Below are 17,965 nucleotides of genomic sequence, written 5' to 3'. Positions count from 1 at the left end.
GTGTGTGTGTGTACACACATGCATACACATATGTATATAAAACAGATATTATGCATTAAACCAATGACAGTATATATGTATGTATATATGTATTATATATGGCATATGTGTGTAACAAATGATTCCATAATATATTTGGAACCTATATTGTATAGGTACATACACATATTGAAATATATATACACTCACGAATATATGCATATAATCACATTTATTCAGTTGTGTCTGACCCTTTGTGGCCCCTTTTTTGAAATTTCTTTGGTAGTGGTTTGCCGTTTCTGGAATGGTTTGCCATTTCTTTTTCTAATTCATTTTACCAAGGAGGACCTAAGACAAACAATGTTGTGACATGCCTGAGGTAGCATAGCTAGTGTTATGAATGAGGCCTTATATGAATGCAGGTCTTCCTGACTCTGGGCCCAGACCTTTATCCATTGTACCATCTAACTGCTCCATATAATCACATATACATAAATATGTGAGTTATATATGTAAATAGTTGGTTGCTTTTCCAAAGAGACTTTAATTAGTTGCCCTATGAATTAATTTATATTAATACAGTACTAATTGATGCTTTAAGATAATAAAGTAAATAGCCTATGAACAAGGTTTGTTCTGTTTTTACATAAATCAATCCATAAAAGTTTAAAGATGTAAAAATTATTTAAGGACATAGATATTTAAAATTTTGAAGTTGACTTTGAGCTTAGTAGAACTTTGCTGCCACCTGGAGTCCATTGGTATATATAACATGATTCATAATGGATAGTTGATCATAGGATTTTAAAAGTCTTTTCTGAAGCAGTTATTTACCTACAAGTGAAGATGTATCATTGAAAACAAAATGAAATCTAACAATGCAGATTATGAGCATTTAGAATTGTGATTATTCACCTTTAATATTAAGAATCTGTGAAAGTTGCTGGGGAAATGTATAATTTTAGTAGTTAAAATATTTACACATATATGTATGCATGTGTGTGTGTGTATAAATAAACATTTCTAGGACCGACTGTCTTATATATTGAAATCTGAAAACTTTTGAGTATTAGTTGAGATCCAAAGCCAAAAGCTCCCTTCACTGATTTCTCAATCTCCTTAACTCCTTTTTACCTGACCCCACCTCTTGAATTGATTTCTATTTCTTAAAGTCCAATTTATATCACACCCCCTTATCTGTTAGTCATGACATTTCTTTGTCAAATCTAGCATAACACTTAGCTGTTTGATGCTTTTATTCAGTCAGTCGTTACATATTTATTAAGTACCTGTGGCGTACCTGGCACTCTGCTTGACACTGAGGTACAAAGAGACTGGCTACCTTCTGTCCCCCTGTCCACAAGGAGCTCACACTCTAATGGGGGAGACATGGACAGAAACAAGTTATATACAGGCTAAATAGGAAACAGTTAACAGGAGATGCTAGAATTAAGAGGGATCAGGAAAGGCTGCCTATAGAATGAGATTTTATTTTGGTTATTGAAAAAATCCAGGACCCAGAGGTAAAGAACATGGGAATAATCAGAGAAAATGCTGAGTGCAGAGAGGTGGAGTGTGGCATTTTTTAATGGGAAGGCAAGGAGGGTAAAGGGTCATAGAGAAGAGACTGGAGACCGGAAAGATGAGGGGAAGGAGGGCAGGATTATGAAGGGCTTTGGCTGCCAGAGAGGATTTGGCATTTGATCTTGGTAGGAAATTGCTGGAGTTATTGAAGCAGAGAAGTAACATGCTCTGGCCTGTCCTTTTACCATATATTATTTTGTATTTAAGTTATTTTTATGTCATGTCTGTCCACTTGATTCAGTGAGGATAGGAAAAATAGATTTTCCTATTATATCTTCTCTTTTCACCTAATATAGAACTTTCCCTACAGTAGATGCTAGCTAACTTGAATTTGTTCTGCTACAGTTCCCACCTATTTAAATAATATCTTTTGTGGTACCTGCTTAATTTTCCCCTATGTCTTTACCAATTATATACTACCTCTACTCTTAGGCTGCTTCTATCTGCAAAATATTCACAATGAATAGTGACTAGTATCTAGGTTCAGCTATAATCTGTTAAAATAAAGAGACAAATATATAAAAAGATAATAAGTAAAGTTGAGAAAATTGGCAGATCATTCATTGATCTGTATTTTTAATCTAGAATTGTAATTGTTTTCTTGAAGAAGAGATGAATGAATGATTTTGGTTATTCAGGTCTAGTATTCTTTATGTTCAAACTTAAATGACTGATATTTTAATGCTTACGAAAAAAAAATGGATTGAAAGCAACTATGTATTCCACTCTTCTGAAATAAAATTTGTGAGTTAATGAATACAAATATCAGTGGCAGAAATTTTTTTTAAATATTAGTTCACAGTAACTATTTAATGTGCTTTCAGATGACTAGTCAGCTCTTCTTCCTGCTTTATCAAGATAGCTGTGAAAATAACAAGAGTGCAGAAGGTTGCACTACTTTTGTGATGGTGAACTTCAAAATTCTTTGAGGGTAGAAAATAACTTAGAAATTCACTAGGCCTTTAAAAATTTTTTTATTATGCTTTTAATATTAATTTCATTATAAACTTATGGAAATAATTAACTTACTTGGCTTTTTTTAATTCCAGTCAAACATTAGAAATAAGAGCCCAAGTTGCAGATGCTTTCCTATCTAAATTCCAGTTGACTTCAGATGAAATGAGTCTTCTTCGAGGCACAAGAGAAGGACCTATTACTGAGGTAATCCCATTTCAGTGAATTAAAGCACAGTGGTGGTATCTAATAGAATAGAATATTTTTCTCAATTCATTGAAAAAATCTGGTGTTATATGTACTATTGCATATCTTATATCATGAACCTCTGCAAAAGAACAGCTGCCTTTGGAGGCAGCTGGGTAGCGTAGTGCATAGTTAGATCTGGAGTCATCATGTACTTGAGATCAAATCTGGCTTTAAATACTTATTAGTTAAATGACCCTGGGCAAATTACGTAACCTCTGATTACTTTAGTTTCCTCATCAAATGGAAGTATTAATAGCATCTATTTTCCATTGTTACAAGAATCAAATGAGAAAATATATGTAAAAATGCTTAACACGGCACTTGGCACAGAGTGGGCATTTGATAAATGCTGGTTCCCTTTTCTACCCTTCCCAATATAGTTTGTCTCTGAAGTTGGTTCCACATTTACTTTGTGTTATAGCCTACTTAATGTTACCTTTGTACAACATTTCATTGGCTGTCTCCATGCTTTTGCATAAACCATCATCCTCTGCCTAGCCTGTTCTCCCTGCTCATTTCTACTTCTTGGAATCCTATCTTATTTCAAGGCTCAGTTCAAGTGCTACTTCCTACATAAGGCCTTTCAGATCTCTCCATTCTTAGTCACACCTGAAATTATATCATAATTATTTTGTATTTATTTGTATTGATTTGTCTTTATAGCCATTGGTTTCTCTACCTGCTTCGTTTTTTTTTTTTTTTTTTGCTTTCTTGTCTGCCCAGTGTTTAACACTGCCTTCTGTAATAGGAGTACTATAAATATTTGTTAAATTTAATTGAATTTTATCAGGTAGATATCACCTGATATAATTGTATTTCATAATACAATTCAAGGTTCTTCAGTTTTTTGTGTGTCATTCATGCCTTTCATAATTGGTCTGAAGAGCCCTTCTCAGAATAATTTTTTAAGAGCATAAAATAAAATATATAGGATTAAAAAGGAAACCAGTTAAATTGAAATATTTTAATCAAAACTTTAAAAACAGCAATAGCCATAGTCACCGGCCTTAAGAATCAACCTTAAGTTACGAATCTATGAAAATTCATGTAGTATCCAAGGATATTTTGGCATATGAATAAATAGTATTTTAATTTATATAGTGATATTACCTTTTTTTTTTAACTCAGTAATTTTTTATCCTCACATTCTTTTCAGTCTCTTGATCTTTTTGCCATTTAGCCGCAGCTACCAGCTAGTGTTTTGTCTCCCATCTGCATGATTTATTTTAATTTTGAGTCCTGTTCTTTTCTCTTATATTCCCAAATATAATTTATGTGATCAAGGAATAGTGGATTTAGATTAGGAGTTTTAAACATGATCTAATCTAATCTCCACTGACTATAGATGAGAAAATTGAGGCCCAGAAGTATTCCTTGCCTAAGGTTTTGCTGATAGCAATGGTCGCTCAAGTACCCTTGAGTTTAAATCCAGAACCCTCTTCACTGAAATTGACTGCTTCTTGAGACACGGGTTTCTGTTCCTTTTAATGATTTCCTTTTGTGCCATGAAGTCCTATTTTTCCTCTCTTTGTGCTTTAGAAAATGCCAGTATAACCTAAACATTAAAGAAATTCTAAAATACAAAGTGAAGTCTAGAAACTCTTGGGTCCTTAAGACCCTTTCAAGGGTTCAGTCATGTAATGGGCTGAGGTTTGAGCTGATGCACTGAGGTCCCAAGTACATGAGGCTAGATAGTAATTGGGCTATACTCTATTAATATACATGATTGGATTAAGAATGGTCCCTGCCCACTCTCCTTGCAAGTCCTGATGTGTTGTATAGGAAATGACGATTTTGGTGGGTGGAGGCAGAGAGGGAAGAAGACAAGCTGGGAGAGATTGGGCTGAGTTCGAGACTCCGAGCTGCTGGTTGTGTGGCTGCTGGTCGAGCTAGCTTCTTGACTCAGCTGCACACATTGCTATCGCCGATTCTCTTCCACCTCCGATCCTTCTTCACTGAGAATAAAGACTGACAATTTTCCCCTAACCTGAATTCCTGTCTCCTGCTGATCTTAAAATACACGATCATAACACAGTCAGGTTAAAATATCTTCATAATATTAAGATTTTAAAAATTCATAACAAGGCAAATATTGATAGATGGTGACACAAACAAAAAAGCTCTTTGGAGGATACTCAATACCTATTACGAGTTTAAAGGGGTCCTGAGATGAAAAAGTTTTAAGAATCTCTATTATAACATATTAGCTAAGTGCTAATTTGTACAAATTTGTACAAACTATCTATTGAGGCTAGTACCAAAAACCCCCCAAAAATATTAAATAGTACCAAAGAAATTAGAGGATTTTCTTGATAGAAAATATCAACGATAAATTTGAAATTTTAAAAGTAAATTAGAAATGACATAATTGCCTCCTTTCAGTTTCTCCATCTTGTTAAACTAGTTATTCTTTTAAAATTAGTTTTTAAAGTATCAAGCATTTATTTTTTCTCCCTCCTACTTTGCCCTTCCCCAACAAAAATGAAAAACAACATTCTTGTAATAAATAAGCATAGTCAATCAAAGCCCAATATTAGTCATATTTAAAGATTAGTCATATTTCATTCTGCATATTAGTCTGTCACTTTTTCATGAGAAGGTGGTTAGTATTTTTCATTAGTGGTCTTTTGGAATCACAGATAGCTATTCTTTTTTTTTTTTTCTTTACCAAGAAAACCTTTTTTTTTTTTTTTTTTTAAATTTAATAGCCTTTTATTTACAGGTTATATGCATGGGTAACTTTACAGCATTAACAATTGCCAAACCTCTTGTTCCAATTTTTCACCTCTTACCCCCCACCCCCTCCCCCAGATGGCAGGATGACCAGTAGATGTTAAATATATTAAAATATAAATTAGATACACAATAAGTATACATGACCAAACCGTTATTTTTCTGTACAAAAAGAATCAGACTCTGAAATATTGTACAATTAGCTTGTGAAGGAAATCAAAAATGCAAGTGGGCATAAATATAGGGATTGGGAATTCAATGTAATGGTTTTTTCATCTCCCAGAGTTCTTTTTCTGGGTATAGCTAGTTCAGTTCATTCCTGCTCCATTGGAACTGATTTGGTTCATCTCATTGCTGAGGATGGACAGGTTCATCAGAATTGATCATCATATAGTATTGTTGTTGAAGTATATAATGATCTCCTGGCCCTGCTCGTTTCACTCAGCATCAGTTTGTGTAAATCTCTCCAGGCCTTTCTGAAATCATCCTGTTGGTCATTTCTTACAGAACAATAATATTCCATAATATTCATATACCACAATTTATTCAGCCATTCTCCAACTGATGGGCATCCATTCAGTTTCCAGTTTCTAGCCACTACAAAAAGGGCTGCCACAAACATTCGTGCACATACAGGTCCCTTTCCCTTCTTTATAATCTCTTTGGGATATAAGCCCAGTAATAACACTGCTGGATCAAAGGGTATGCACAGTTTGATAACTTTTTGAGCATAGTTCCAAACTACTCTCCAAAATGGTTGGATTCGTTCACAACTCCACCAACAATGCATCAATGTCCCAGTTTTCCCGCATCCCCTCCAACAATCATCATTATTTTTTCCTATCATCTTAGCCAATCTGACAGGTGTGTAGTGGTATCTTAGAGTTGTCTTAATTTGCATTTCTCTGATTAATAATGACTTGGAGCAACAGATAGCTATTCTTAAGAGGAACAACAAAAATGCAGAAAATCATTTTCTGAAATCTTATTTCAAGTAATAGTTCACATAGTTGAATTCCAATATAAAAAAAAAAGTTTTAGCGCACTCTTAAAATTTATTCTAAAATCTATTATAGATTTTAAAGTTAACTATCAGAATGCATCAAAACTAAAGAATCTTAGGTTACAGATAAGAAGTATTAAATTGGGGGGGATAGAGCTGGAATGACTCATGTGTGGCCTTTTCTTTCAGTTCCTTCTTCTTTTAGAGAAAAAATTAATCAGTCCTTTTTCTGATAAGGGACTATAAGGACATTAACTTTAAATTTGGATAAATTTCCATTTTTCCTATTGTAGATTTTTTTTTTTTTTTTTTTTTTTTGCATTATCCCTTCTTGTGAATAGAAAACAAATTGTTCAAACCCTGTTTCTACCATTAAAAATTTCTAGGCTCACTTTTAATTAGAGACAATTTTGATCTAGCTTTCTCATGAGTTATTTAGGTAAGAAAGAGCAAGTAAAATTACTTTTAAAGAAATTTAATTATAAACTCAATTATAACTTTTTCTTTCAAAAATGTTTTCTGTAATATTATTTCCTTGAACATAGGATCATTGAGCTAGAACTGGAAGAGATCTCAGTAGCCATCTAATCAAATCACTTCATTTTAATGAGGATAAGAAAATTCAGGCCAATGTCCAAGATCATACAGAATAATAAATATTAGAAACAGAATTTGAATCCAGGTCTTCTAACTCTAGAACCAGTGTTCTATGCTTTCTCTAGACTAGTGATTTTTAAAATTCCATTTATTTTTATTATCATTTTTAATTAATTAGTTAAGCTATTTCACTCCTCATTTTAAGTGATGCACTTAATGTATAACATTTGCAGCCCAAATTACGTTTCTTTTTTAATTTAAGAGACTTAAAAAACTGAGCAAAATTTTAAAAATTCTTCTGAAATCTTTTGTTAATATCATTTCATTTTATATACATTCTCCTATGATAATTTATGAATTTACTATGTACTGAATGATTTTTTGTTTTTGCTCTGACTGTAATTTTCTTATGCTATTTCCTCTATATTTTATTTGCTCAATTAGATTGTAAATTTCTTATGAGCAGAGGACTTTTCTAAATCCCTTATAGCAACCAAAATGGTGTTCTTTATCCAGTGTGGGACCATAATGCTCTTTAATTAATGATATACTGTTAATGTGAAAGAAAAAAAAAACATATCCTCTTGTATAGAATAAAGAGTTGGTCTTGAGTGTCAAGAGCACCCAAGTTTCAGATCTGTCTCTGATATCAGTAACCTGGTCAAGTCACTTACCTTCTCAATGTCCCAGGAAACTATTGAATTAGAATTGTTGCTTATCTACATTGGTTAAAGGAATTTATTCTCCATTAACTCCCTCATTAAATTATAGGTCTAAACAAACAAACAAAAAAATTTGCTGAATAATATTCTCCAAAAATCTTGGTATTATAAGAAAAACTATATAAATAGATGTCTTTATCCCATAGTTTTAACTTGATTATTATTGCTAAATGGGGCTTATGCAAAAGTCTTAAGTTTTATGGCATATATGAAGTATGAAACATCTTCTTTTCTCTGTTTAGTTGGAAGTTGGAGATGACATGCAGGCAATATAATGAGACAGTGATAAGAAAGGATAAAGGAAAAAAATATATCAAGTGCATTATGCCCTGGCAAATTATGTCATACTCACCCACTCACAAAGATTGTTATGCTTTTACTTGTGTTTGGGCATCTCTTTCATGTTGGGAGAAAGCCTAGATCTGAGTGATAGGTAGCTTTTAGTGCAGCTATGAATCATCACCAGGTTAAGACATTGAATTCATTCCAGTGCTACATTGCAGGAATAGCTTGTGGCTTTGGAGAAAATTAAAGTAAATTCTTTCCTATGTCCTGAAAAAGACAAACCCTAAACTGGTGTCTCTGCATTCCTATCAGCTTGGGGTGGCATGTGACCAGCGCACAATTCCTGAATTTTCTCTAGTCTCCGCTTGTATTTATAGAATCATAACTATTTAGAGGGGAAGGAAGATTTTTTTTTTTATTTTAATTGTGTTTTATTTTTCAAAATATATGCAAAGATAGTTTTCAACATTAAAACCTTGTGTTCCAAATTTTTCTTCCTCTCCTCTTCCCCTCCTCAAGATAGCAAGCAGTCCAACATAGGCTAGATATGTGCAGTTCTTTTAAACATATTTCCATATTTCATTTTGCTATACAGACACATACAAACACAAATCGGATAGAAATGGCTGGGGGAAGAGGGGGAGAGAGAAAGAAAGAAAAAAAAAACCAAGCAAATAACAACCACCAAAAAAAGGTGAAAATACTATGCTTTGATCTACCTTCAGTCTCCATAGTTCTCTCTCTGAAGGTGGATGACACTTTCCATTACAAATCTATTGGAATTGCCTTGAATTGTTTCATTGTTGAAAAAAGCCAAGTCCATCACAGTTGATCATCACATAATTTTGTTATTATGTACAGTGTTTTCTTGGTTCTATTCACTTCACATAGCATCAGTTCATGTAAATCTTTCCAGGCTTTTTTGAAATCAGCCTGCACACCATATGTTATAGAACTATCATATTCTATTATATTCATGTATCATAACTTATTCAGCCATTTCCTAAATGATAAGCATCCATTCAGTTTTCAGTTCCTTGCCACTACAAGAAGGGCTGCTACATTTGTTGGTGGAGTTGTGAAATGATCCAGACATTCTGGAAAGCAATTTGGAATTATGCTATATACCCTTTGATACAGCAGTGTTTGTAATTTGTCTGTATCCCAAAGAGATCATAAAAGAAGGAAAGAACCCATGTATAAAAAAATATTTGTAGCAGCCCTTTTTGTAATAGCAAGGAACTGAAAATTAAATGGATGCCCCCTAGTTGGAGATTGGCTGAATATGAATATGATGGAATATTATTGTTCTATAAGAAATGATGAGCAAGCTGATTTCAGAAAAGTCTGGAAAGACTGACATGAACTGCTGCTAAGTGCAGTGAAACCAGGAGAACATTGTATAAAAACAACACCAAAATTATGTAATGGTCAATTCTGATGGATGTGACTCTTTTCAATAGACTTGTGATGGAAAATGTCATCTATATTCAAAGAGAGAACTATGAAGAATGAATGTGAATCAAAGCATAGTTATTTTCAACTTATTGTTGTTTGCTTTTTTCCTTATGTTTTTTTTTTATCCCTTTTGATCTGATTTTTTTTTCTCAGCATGATGAATATGGAAATATGTTTAGAATAATTGCACAAAATTTAACCCATTTCAGATTGCTTGCTTGCTGTCTTGGGAAGAAGGAGGGGAAAGGAGAAGGAGAAAAATGTGAAGGTGGATGTTGAGAATTCTGCATGTATTTGGAAAAATAAAATACCATTTAAGAATTTCTTTTTAAAAAGGCTACTACAAACATTTTTGCTCATGTGGGTAGGGGAAGGAATTTTAATATATCACTCACACTTTTATAGCATCTTTGATAGGTGTGATCAAGCTTTTGCTTGAAAACCTCCAGTGATACACTGCTCACTACTTTGGCAGGCATCCTGGATGTTCTATGGTTTGACAACTCTTATTGTTAGAAAATTCTGACACATACTGAGTCAAAAGTTTGCTTCCCTCTAACTTCTGCTTTCTTGAGTAACAAAGATTAAGTCTACATACATACATACACAAACATATATATAATGAATATATGTGTGTGCATAAATATACATATGCATACTTTTTACATTACAATCCTTTGGCTATTTAAGGACCATTTATATGTTCTTTCTCCTTACTTCATCCTCCTCATCTTGATAGTATGTACCATCCCTGTCTTGGCTAAAAGTGAACCTGTCTCTTTGAAAAGGAGAACTAACTATATGAATTAAAATTTTACAAAAGCATTCTTTATTGAAATTCATAGTCTTCCTGTACTTTAGTGACATTTTCATTTTAGGGAATACTATGGCAGCTCAACTTCTTTGCTTCTTGGCAAGGAAAAGTTGAATGTTAGAGAAGAGAGAGCTACTAGTAGCACTCTTCAAAGAAAAATATTGTCTCTTTCTTCAGATTAAGGCACAAGACATTTCCAAAGAATGAAGAAATTTTGACTTAAGTAATCGGTCAAAAAAGGTCCTCTCTATCAAGGACCTGCTTTATGCCTAACACTGTGATTAGCAAGCATTCTGAAGCATACAGAGGAAAGAGAAAGCGTGATTATTGTCCTTGAGGAGCTTGGTTGGGGAAAAAATGGTAGACAGTGCAACAAAGTAGGTGCTAAATTGTAAGATAATAACTTTATTTCTGAGACTGCAATTTTCCAGAACTTAATAAAATTAGAACCATGCCATTCACGAACAGAACATATCCAGGTACTTGCTATCCGTAAAAGGGCTTACAAATAGGGATCAGTAATCTCTTTGGATTTTGTGTTGACCATATTCTGTAATGGTGTCAAACCATATTTGATAAACACCTTATTTGACTTTAACAGTCAGGTGAGAGAATAAAATTATTTCTGTTGTTATATGTTTCAAGGAATCATGATATTTACATGTGTGTGGTAGATCTTAAAAGAAAGCCTTTAAAGAAGGTAGATCATTTCTAAATAAGGACCAATAATCATTGAAAAAGTTCAGCTTTATCTCTCCTTCCTGAAAAATCACATGATACAGACTATAATAGACAACTGAGTAAACAAACCTATAGAGTTGATCTGATATTTGGAATGTTATCAGAGAGATGTATGACTAGAAATGAAGGTCAGTCATATGGCAAGAGTGACTATTATTAGCTAATCAACAGTGTATATAATTCCCTCTTATGCCTAGAGAAATCTTTCTGGGTTTTGGACCCTTATATGTAAAAACAGAGATTTCACAGGAAAACATGTACAAGAATCACAGGAGATTAAAAGGTTTAGATGGTTGCAATCTTCTTTGTTCAAAAGAATTATATACATTGACAAGATCACAGAACTATTGATATATATATATATATATATATATATATATATGTATAATAATTATATCTTTTAGAAATTCTTCAAGAAAAGATTGACCTTTGTTTGGTATGTTGTAGAGGGGAATTCTTTTTTGGTTATGGATAGAGTTAAATAGCTGTTGAGGCCCTTTCTAATTTTGAAATTCTTTGATTCTCTGAGTTCAGATGAGAAAGATATAAATTTTGTTTTGAATTAGAATGATTCCATGAAGAAGATGAAAGGATGTTTAAGTATGGTCTCTACAGTCACATTTTAGGTTGAGTATGTGAAATTTTAGCAAAAATTAGCATGCTTTAATCATATTATTTATTTTAAGGATTTTTTCAAGGCATTAGGAAGAGTAAAACAAATTCATAATGATGTCAAAGTCCTTTTGCGAACAAACCAACAAACCGCAGGGTAAGTAAATTTATAATAAAATACATTTACATTGCTTTTGACATTCTCCATTCATTCTTAATTCTTTAAAATTCTTTAAAAAATAATATTTGGGGGGCAGCTAGGTGGTGCAGTGGATAGAGTATCATTTCTGAAGTCAGGAGGACCTGAGTTCAAATGTCTCCTCAAATATTTAACACTTCCTAGTTGTATTAACCATGGCAAGTCACTTAATCCCAATTGACTCAGCAAGATAATAATAATAATAATAATAATAATGATATTTGATATAACACTGTGAGTGAGCATAGATAGAATTATTCTTGTTTATGGAGAGAGGAACCCAGTGTATTTTAGCTCTTGAAATGTTTAAGATTTCATTTTATTTGGGTAACAAAGTGACATTATATAATTGACAGTATTCAAGTGAGAATATTTTACACATAAAAATGTACTACCAGTCATACAAAGTGACATGGCTTTACTGAATTGCAATTAATTATCTTTTTAGTTAGATCTTTAAATGTTGCTATTGTCTCACACTTATGTAATCATAATGAATGTTTTAAATTTTTTAGTTTAGAAATTATGGAACAGATGGCCTTGCTGCAAGAAACTTCCTATGAACGACTTTACAGATGGGCTCAAAGTAAGTTACTTGTTTTTCAGATAGCCAAGGTTCATGAAAAATATTAAGTAATTTCTGACTACATTTATACTGAACTAAAAGTTATGTCTTAAGAATTTCTTTTTCTACAAAAAAAATAGTTTTAAAATATTGAATGTCATTGATCTTCAAGTTAGCCCAGTTTTGAAATTTAGTCATTTTTATTTTTGTAAAGATTTTATCTCATACCAGCTTCCTTTTTTTTTTTTTTTTTTTTTTTTTTTTTTTTGTGCTCAAGTATAATTAATGCTTTGTTTGCCAAATAGTCCAATGTTAGACCAGTAAGCTACTACCTGTGGCATGTTGCTATGACATAGATTGATAAATGTGACTAACTTTATTCATAAATGGCATTTTTGCCTTGCATGATGGCTATAAATCAAGTAGATTCATAGTATAACTGTATGCTAAAAATCAGTTTCTAATGTTGGAAGAGAAAAGTAGTCTTTTTTAATGCAGTGAACATTTATTAAGTTACATATATTATGTCAGATATAACTATTCAATTAAACAATATGAGTTTCATAATTCATTATTAAATGTTATCATGTACCAGATACTGTACAATTCAAGGCGGGAAATGAGGTTCATAAGACAAAATTTTAAAAGATTGAATTTTTATAATATAAAAAAAATATCACCTGTGAGGGAAAAATGAACATGCCAATATTCATAAAAATCATACTTTATGTTTGGGAATGAAATAAATTGATCATAACCTGAGATTGCTACAGGCAAATCTGAACAACTAATTCAGGGAAAACTGCCATGTGTCAGAATATTTGTTTTTCCAAAGACCCTTGCCCTTGTATTATCCACATGTAGAAACCAGTCTTTTGTGAGAGAGATAGATGATGGATAAGGTGCTAGAATTGAAGTCAAGAAACCCTGAGTTCAAATACTGTCTATGTTACTTATTTACTTTGAGGCCCTGACTCTGTCATTGACCCTCACTGTTTAGATAATTTCTTTATTAAGCCTGCAAATTCAGGTGAAGGAAGTTTTTACTGAATCCATCAAATGATTTAAATAATTGAAAACTCTTCCTCCTGTCTCTTACAATACATTGTCTTTCAGTGTTCACAGTGTTTATAATACCCTGTAAAGTAAAACCCTGATAAAGGGTTTAGGTTAACTTGCATTATTGCACCCAAGGATGGAAGCATTTTGGGAGCTTCCCAAAGTTTAATATTTGGATCAGACAACCACTGGCATACAGGATAGGGCTTGATATTAAGAGGACAGTACTTTCCATATGTGCCCTTGAAAATTTTCAATGACTGTGATATTTATAGTTTCCTCAGACTGAACAAGATGTTCCAAAGATCTGAGAACAATTGTAAATTGCTGAGGTAACCAAAGAATTATCTTATTTTGCTGGATTCTGTACTCCTTTGGTACTGACAGGGCCAGATTTGTTATCCCAGAACTTTTTTAAGTTGCCTAGTATACTATGCAGTCAGATGAGGATAGCTGGGAGATCCACCAGAGACCTAAATGATGGACTACAAGATGTGGAAATAGTCTGGCCCTAGACATAGAAGGGATAAATGACAAGTAATTAAGATTAGTTTAAGCAGAAATTCCATCTTCAGGAAGAAGTCTTTCCTGGTCTCCCTTAATACTAGTATCTTCCTTCTCAGATTATCCCTACTTTTTCCTTGTGTATATTTTTGTTGGTATATAATTGTCATATTGACTCCCCTATTAAATTATAAATTTCTTGAGGACAGAAAATGAGCTTGTCTTTTTTTGTATCCCCAGTGCTTGATCTAGTCACTGACACATGATAGGCATTTAATAAGTGCTTGTTAGGTCATGTTAAAAATCTAATATTGAAAAGTACATAGAGATAACTCTATAAATTTTATTGAATAGTTAATATAATTTGACCTGTATATATGGAGTTCAAACCCATTTTCTCTAATTCTTTAAATTTTGCAGAGGAAATGAAAGTATTTACCTACCTTTAATAGTTGTTGTGAAGCCCAAATGAAATTATGAAAACTTTAAAGCTCTATAAAATCCTATCATCATTAAGGAGGCACAGTGGTACAGGGAAATTAAGCCATGGATTTGAATTAGGGGACTTTGAGTTTAGTTCCTTGCTCTGCTAAATACTCTCTGAAGCTTTAGGCAAATCTCTTAATCTCTGAACTACAGAATCTCCATCTGTAAAAGAGGGGGTTGGATTAGATGGCATCTAGGATATCATCCAGTTTAAAGTGTATATCACCCTATGGTCCCATTTTCATTATACATTCAGAAAACTGAAGCATAGAGTGATAAAGTGATTTGCCTATGGTAACAGCTAATAACTGTTCAAACCTTTTATTATTGAACTTTTCATATGCCTGTGTTTAGATTTTGGACATTTCATGGGTGAGGCCATATCTTACATTTCTTTGTATACTCTGTCAATCAAACAAAAATCAGTTATCTGTTATTTTGTATCACACTGTTCTGGGAACAAATATTAAACTACCGTACATTCTTTTAAAGAAGCTACTCAGTAAATAATGGTTGCAGTAAATTGAATTAGAAAGAAAAAACATCATTTTTCTTTAAATTAAAGAGTAAAACAATTCAGCCTATTTTATAACCATGTTTTTAATTACCAGTTAGATGTGATTATTCACATATCTATTTAATCCATGTTGTTTTAAAGTTCTGTCTTCTGTTTGGCAGGCAGGACTTCAAGTCATTCATGCCATGCTAGCAAGACATTGTAATGCTTTGTAATTTCCACAATGCCTTGTCATCTGACAAACTTAGATTTGAAATTCCCCCATTTGACTAGCTTTCAAATGGAAGTTTGGAATATATTTCATCGCACATGTGTTAATCTAAACTTATGTAATAATTTGATATTGATCACAAGTTTGGAAGTTTAATTTAATTGAAAGTGTAGGTCTTAATCAATTTAGTAATCATTTGTAAAGTTTGAAATCTGACATCTAAAGTTATAGTATAATGTAGCATATTATTGAGTTCAACCTTTCTTCAAAATAGTTACTATATATGTTATTTATGGAGTTGATTGTTTTTAGGTGAATGCAGGACTTTGACACAAGAATCATGTGACATAGCTCCAGTACTTACCCAAGCAATGGAAGCCCTGCAGGACAGACCTGTATTATATAAGTGAGTGACATTTTCCTGACTTTCTTAAGTAGAGATTTTTTTTTTTTCCCTTTTGAAGAGCTTATTTTTTATTCTTATCACTGTCTACTACTAGACATCTCAATATTGGAAGATTTTGTAATTTTGTCACTATGGGTCCTTTTGCACTGATGTAAATGACATCTTTATAACTTAGGAAGTGATCTTTGAGAGTTACTGTTGCTGCAAAATTCATACCTCTGGTCCAGCTGGTAATGAGCCTGCCTGAACACAACTAAGCTGATCCCAAAATAGCTGAGATATAGAACTATAGATAGATTATCCCTGAACTCTGGTGAATAGTACCTGCCAAAACTTTTGTGAGCACCTCGCTACCATCAGGAGACATAGGAATTATTTCCATCCCAAATAATTTTGAATGCTAGAGTCTTAGAGTAATATTTCCTATTGTAGATGAGAATGTTTTATAAGGAAAGTATACCTGGGATGTGATATATCAGAAGCACCTTATTTTAATATTGTTTCACCTATATTATGAATCCATAACAACAGCTCTAAGGGTAACGATAATGAAGTATTCATGAATGTCAAGCTAATATACATTAATAATTAACACACTGATTGATAATTAATTTGGATGGCAATATCGATATCATTAGGACTTTTTAGTACATAAAACATATATTTCAATTTAGTAACACATATATATATATATAGTTAAGCTCATACAGGGTGTCCCAAAAGTTATATTACTATTTTAAACTAAAGCTTAAAATCAAACTGCTTAAGTTTAAAAGGTCACTAACACTTGTGAGACATATTGTATTTACTTTCTTATTCCTAGGCTAATTTATAAATCCTTGAAGTAGGGTGAAAAAGTCATAAAGAAGGCTGTGAGGAAACTTTGCTTCTAAGAAATAGATGGGGAAGAAAGGAGAGATGAGGTAATTTGAAGGATAGTATCATTTGAGCTAAGACAGGTTTTCAGAATAATATTTAACATAAAGATGCATAATGAAAGAAAAAGTCCTTCTTTTAGTGTATGCCTTATCATTCCAAAATGACATCTCTCTCAATGTCCTTGAACAATTTGGATATGTATAGATTGGTTTGATTTAGGTGGGCAGATTTGGAATACATATCCAGCTCCAGTCTTTCTCCTGAATCTGTTACCATACCTTCTTGTTTCTTCTTCTGTAAGATCTCTTGTATCATAGCCATTCTCTCTGCTCATATTACCACCACTTTAGATCATGCCCTCATCAATTTTTGCCTTGATTATTATAATGGTTTCCTAACTTATCTCCTCATCTCAAGTCTCTCACTATGACAGTCCATCATACACATTGCTGCTCACACAATTTTCCATAAGCTCTAACTATAACTCCCCTCCCCAACCAATTCCATTGTCTATTGCCTTTGGATAAAATATATAAACTCCTTGTTTAGCTTTTAAAGTTAAAGTCCCATATCTGACTCCTAATTTATTTCTCCATTCTCATTCAGTATTATTCTCTCTAATGTACATTTTACCTTTTAGCAATATAAGGAAACTTACCTTCTTTTTGTTCCTCACATGCAGTATTCCATCTGTTGTCTCTGGGTCCTCATACTTGTCATCTGCCCTGCCTGTAATACACTCCCTCTTTGCCTAATTGAGATCTTCTCTTTCTCAAACACATCTTCTGTGTAAAGCCTTTGCTGATTCCCCAACTGCTAATACCCTTTCGTCCCTAACTACCTTATATTTTAACTGCCTTGGGTATATATGTATTTATTAACTTTTGTTGTATGTATTTACATAAATACTTGTTTCCTCCATTAATAGCACCTAAAGATTACTTTCCCTAGGGCCTAACACAATGCCTACAATGTATACTTTTCAATTGATTTGAGTGACTGACCCCATGTGATAACTCAGGCTCTAGTGGAATGAGCTAGAGCTCTATCTACTTTGATCCTATCCCATTCAGTAGTTGTGTAATGATATGGAAATGGTTTAGATGTATCTCTCTTACCAAGCTCTTTTTAAAGTGGATTCATTTTCTATTATTTCTCTCTTTTTTATGAGTTACTGCTACTTCCGTCTTCCATCTTTCTCCCCTTTACAATTTAAAAGATGAGTTTTTCATTCAAGTTGCCTTGGCTGCCATCTCTTCTCCCTTGGAAAGTAAGTCAAGGGTTTAGTAAAAAAGTGATTTTTAGATTCTTGAAAGAGAATTAGTTTCAAAATTAGCTAGGGGAGTGAGCTGGATATTTTTAAGGAAATTGTAGAGATCCTTCATTGACCTCCAGATTTCTCTCAGAC

The 17,965-nt window shown here is 32.9% G+C and overlaps 1 protein-coding gene across 2 annotated transcripts in view; it reads left to right on the top strand.

Moving 5' to 3' along the window:
- COG6 (component of oligomeric golgi complex 6) overlaps positions 1-17,965 on the top strand; it is a 106,649-nt gene that overhangs the window by 20,042 nt on the left and 68,642 nt on the right. For both annotated transcript variants that reach the window (XM_031961974.1, XM_031961975.1), the window contains exons 5-8: positions 2,613-2,724; positions 11,806-11,888; positions 12,446-12,516; positions 15,585-15,678. In XM_031961974.1, coding sequence (XP_031817834.1) covers positions 2,613-2,724; positions 11,806-11,888; positions 12,446-12,516; positions 15,585-15,678 — 360 coding nt within the window. The remainder of the gene's footprint in view (positions 1-2,612; positions 2,725-11,805; positions 11,889-12,445; positions 12,517-15,584; positions 15,679-17,965) is intronic.

Source organism: Sarcophilus harrisii, chromosome 3 (assembly GCF_902635505.1).
Source record: "Sarcophilus harrisii chromosome 3, mSarHar1.11, whole genome shotgun sequence".
NCBI lineage: Eukaryota > Metazoa > Chordata > Mammalia > Dasyuromorphia > Dasyuridae > Sarcophilus > Sarcophilus harrisii.
Note: the sequence above shows the minus strand (reverse complement) of the source record. Positions and strands in the feature narration are given on the sequence as shown.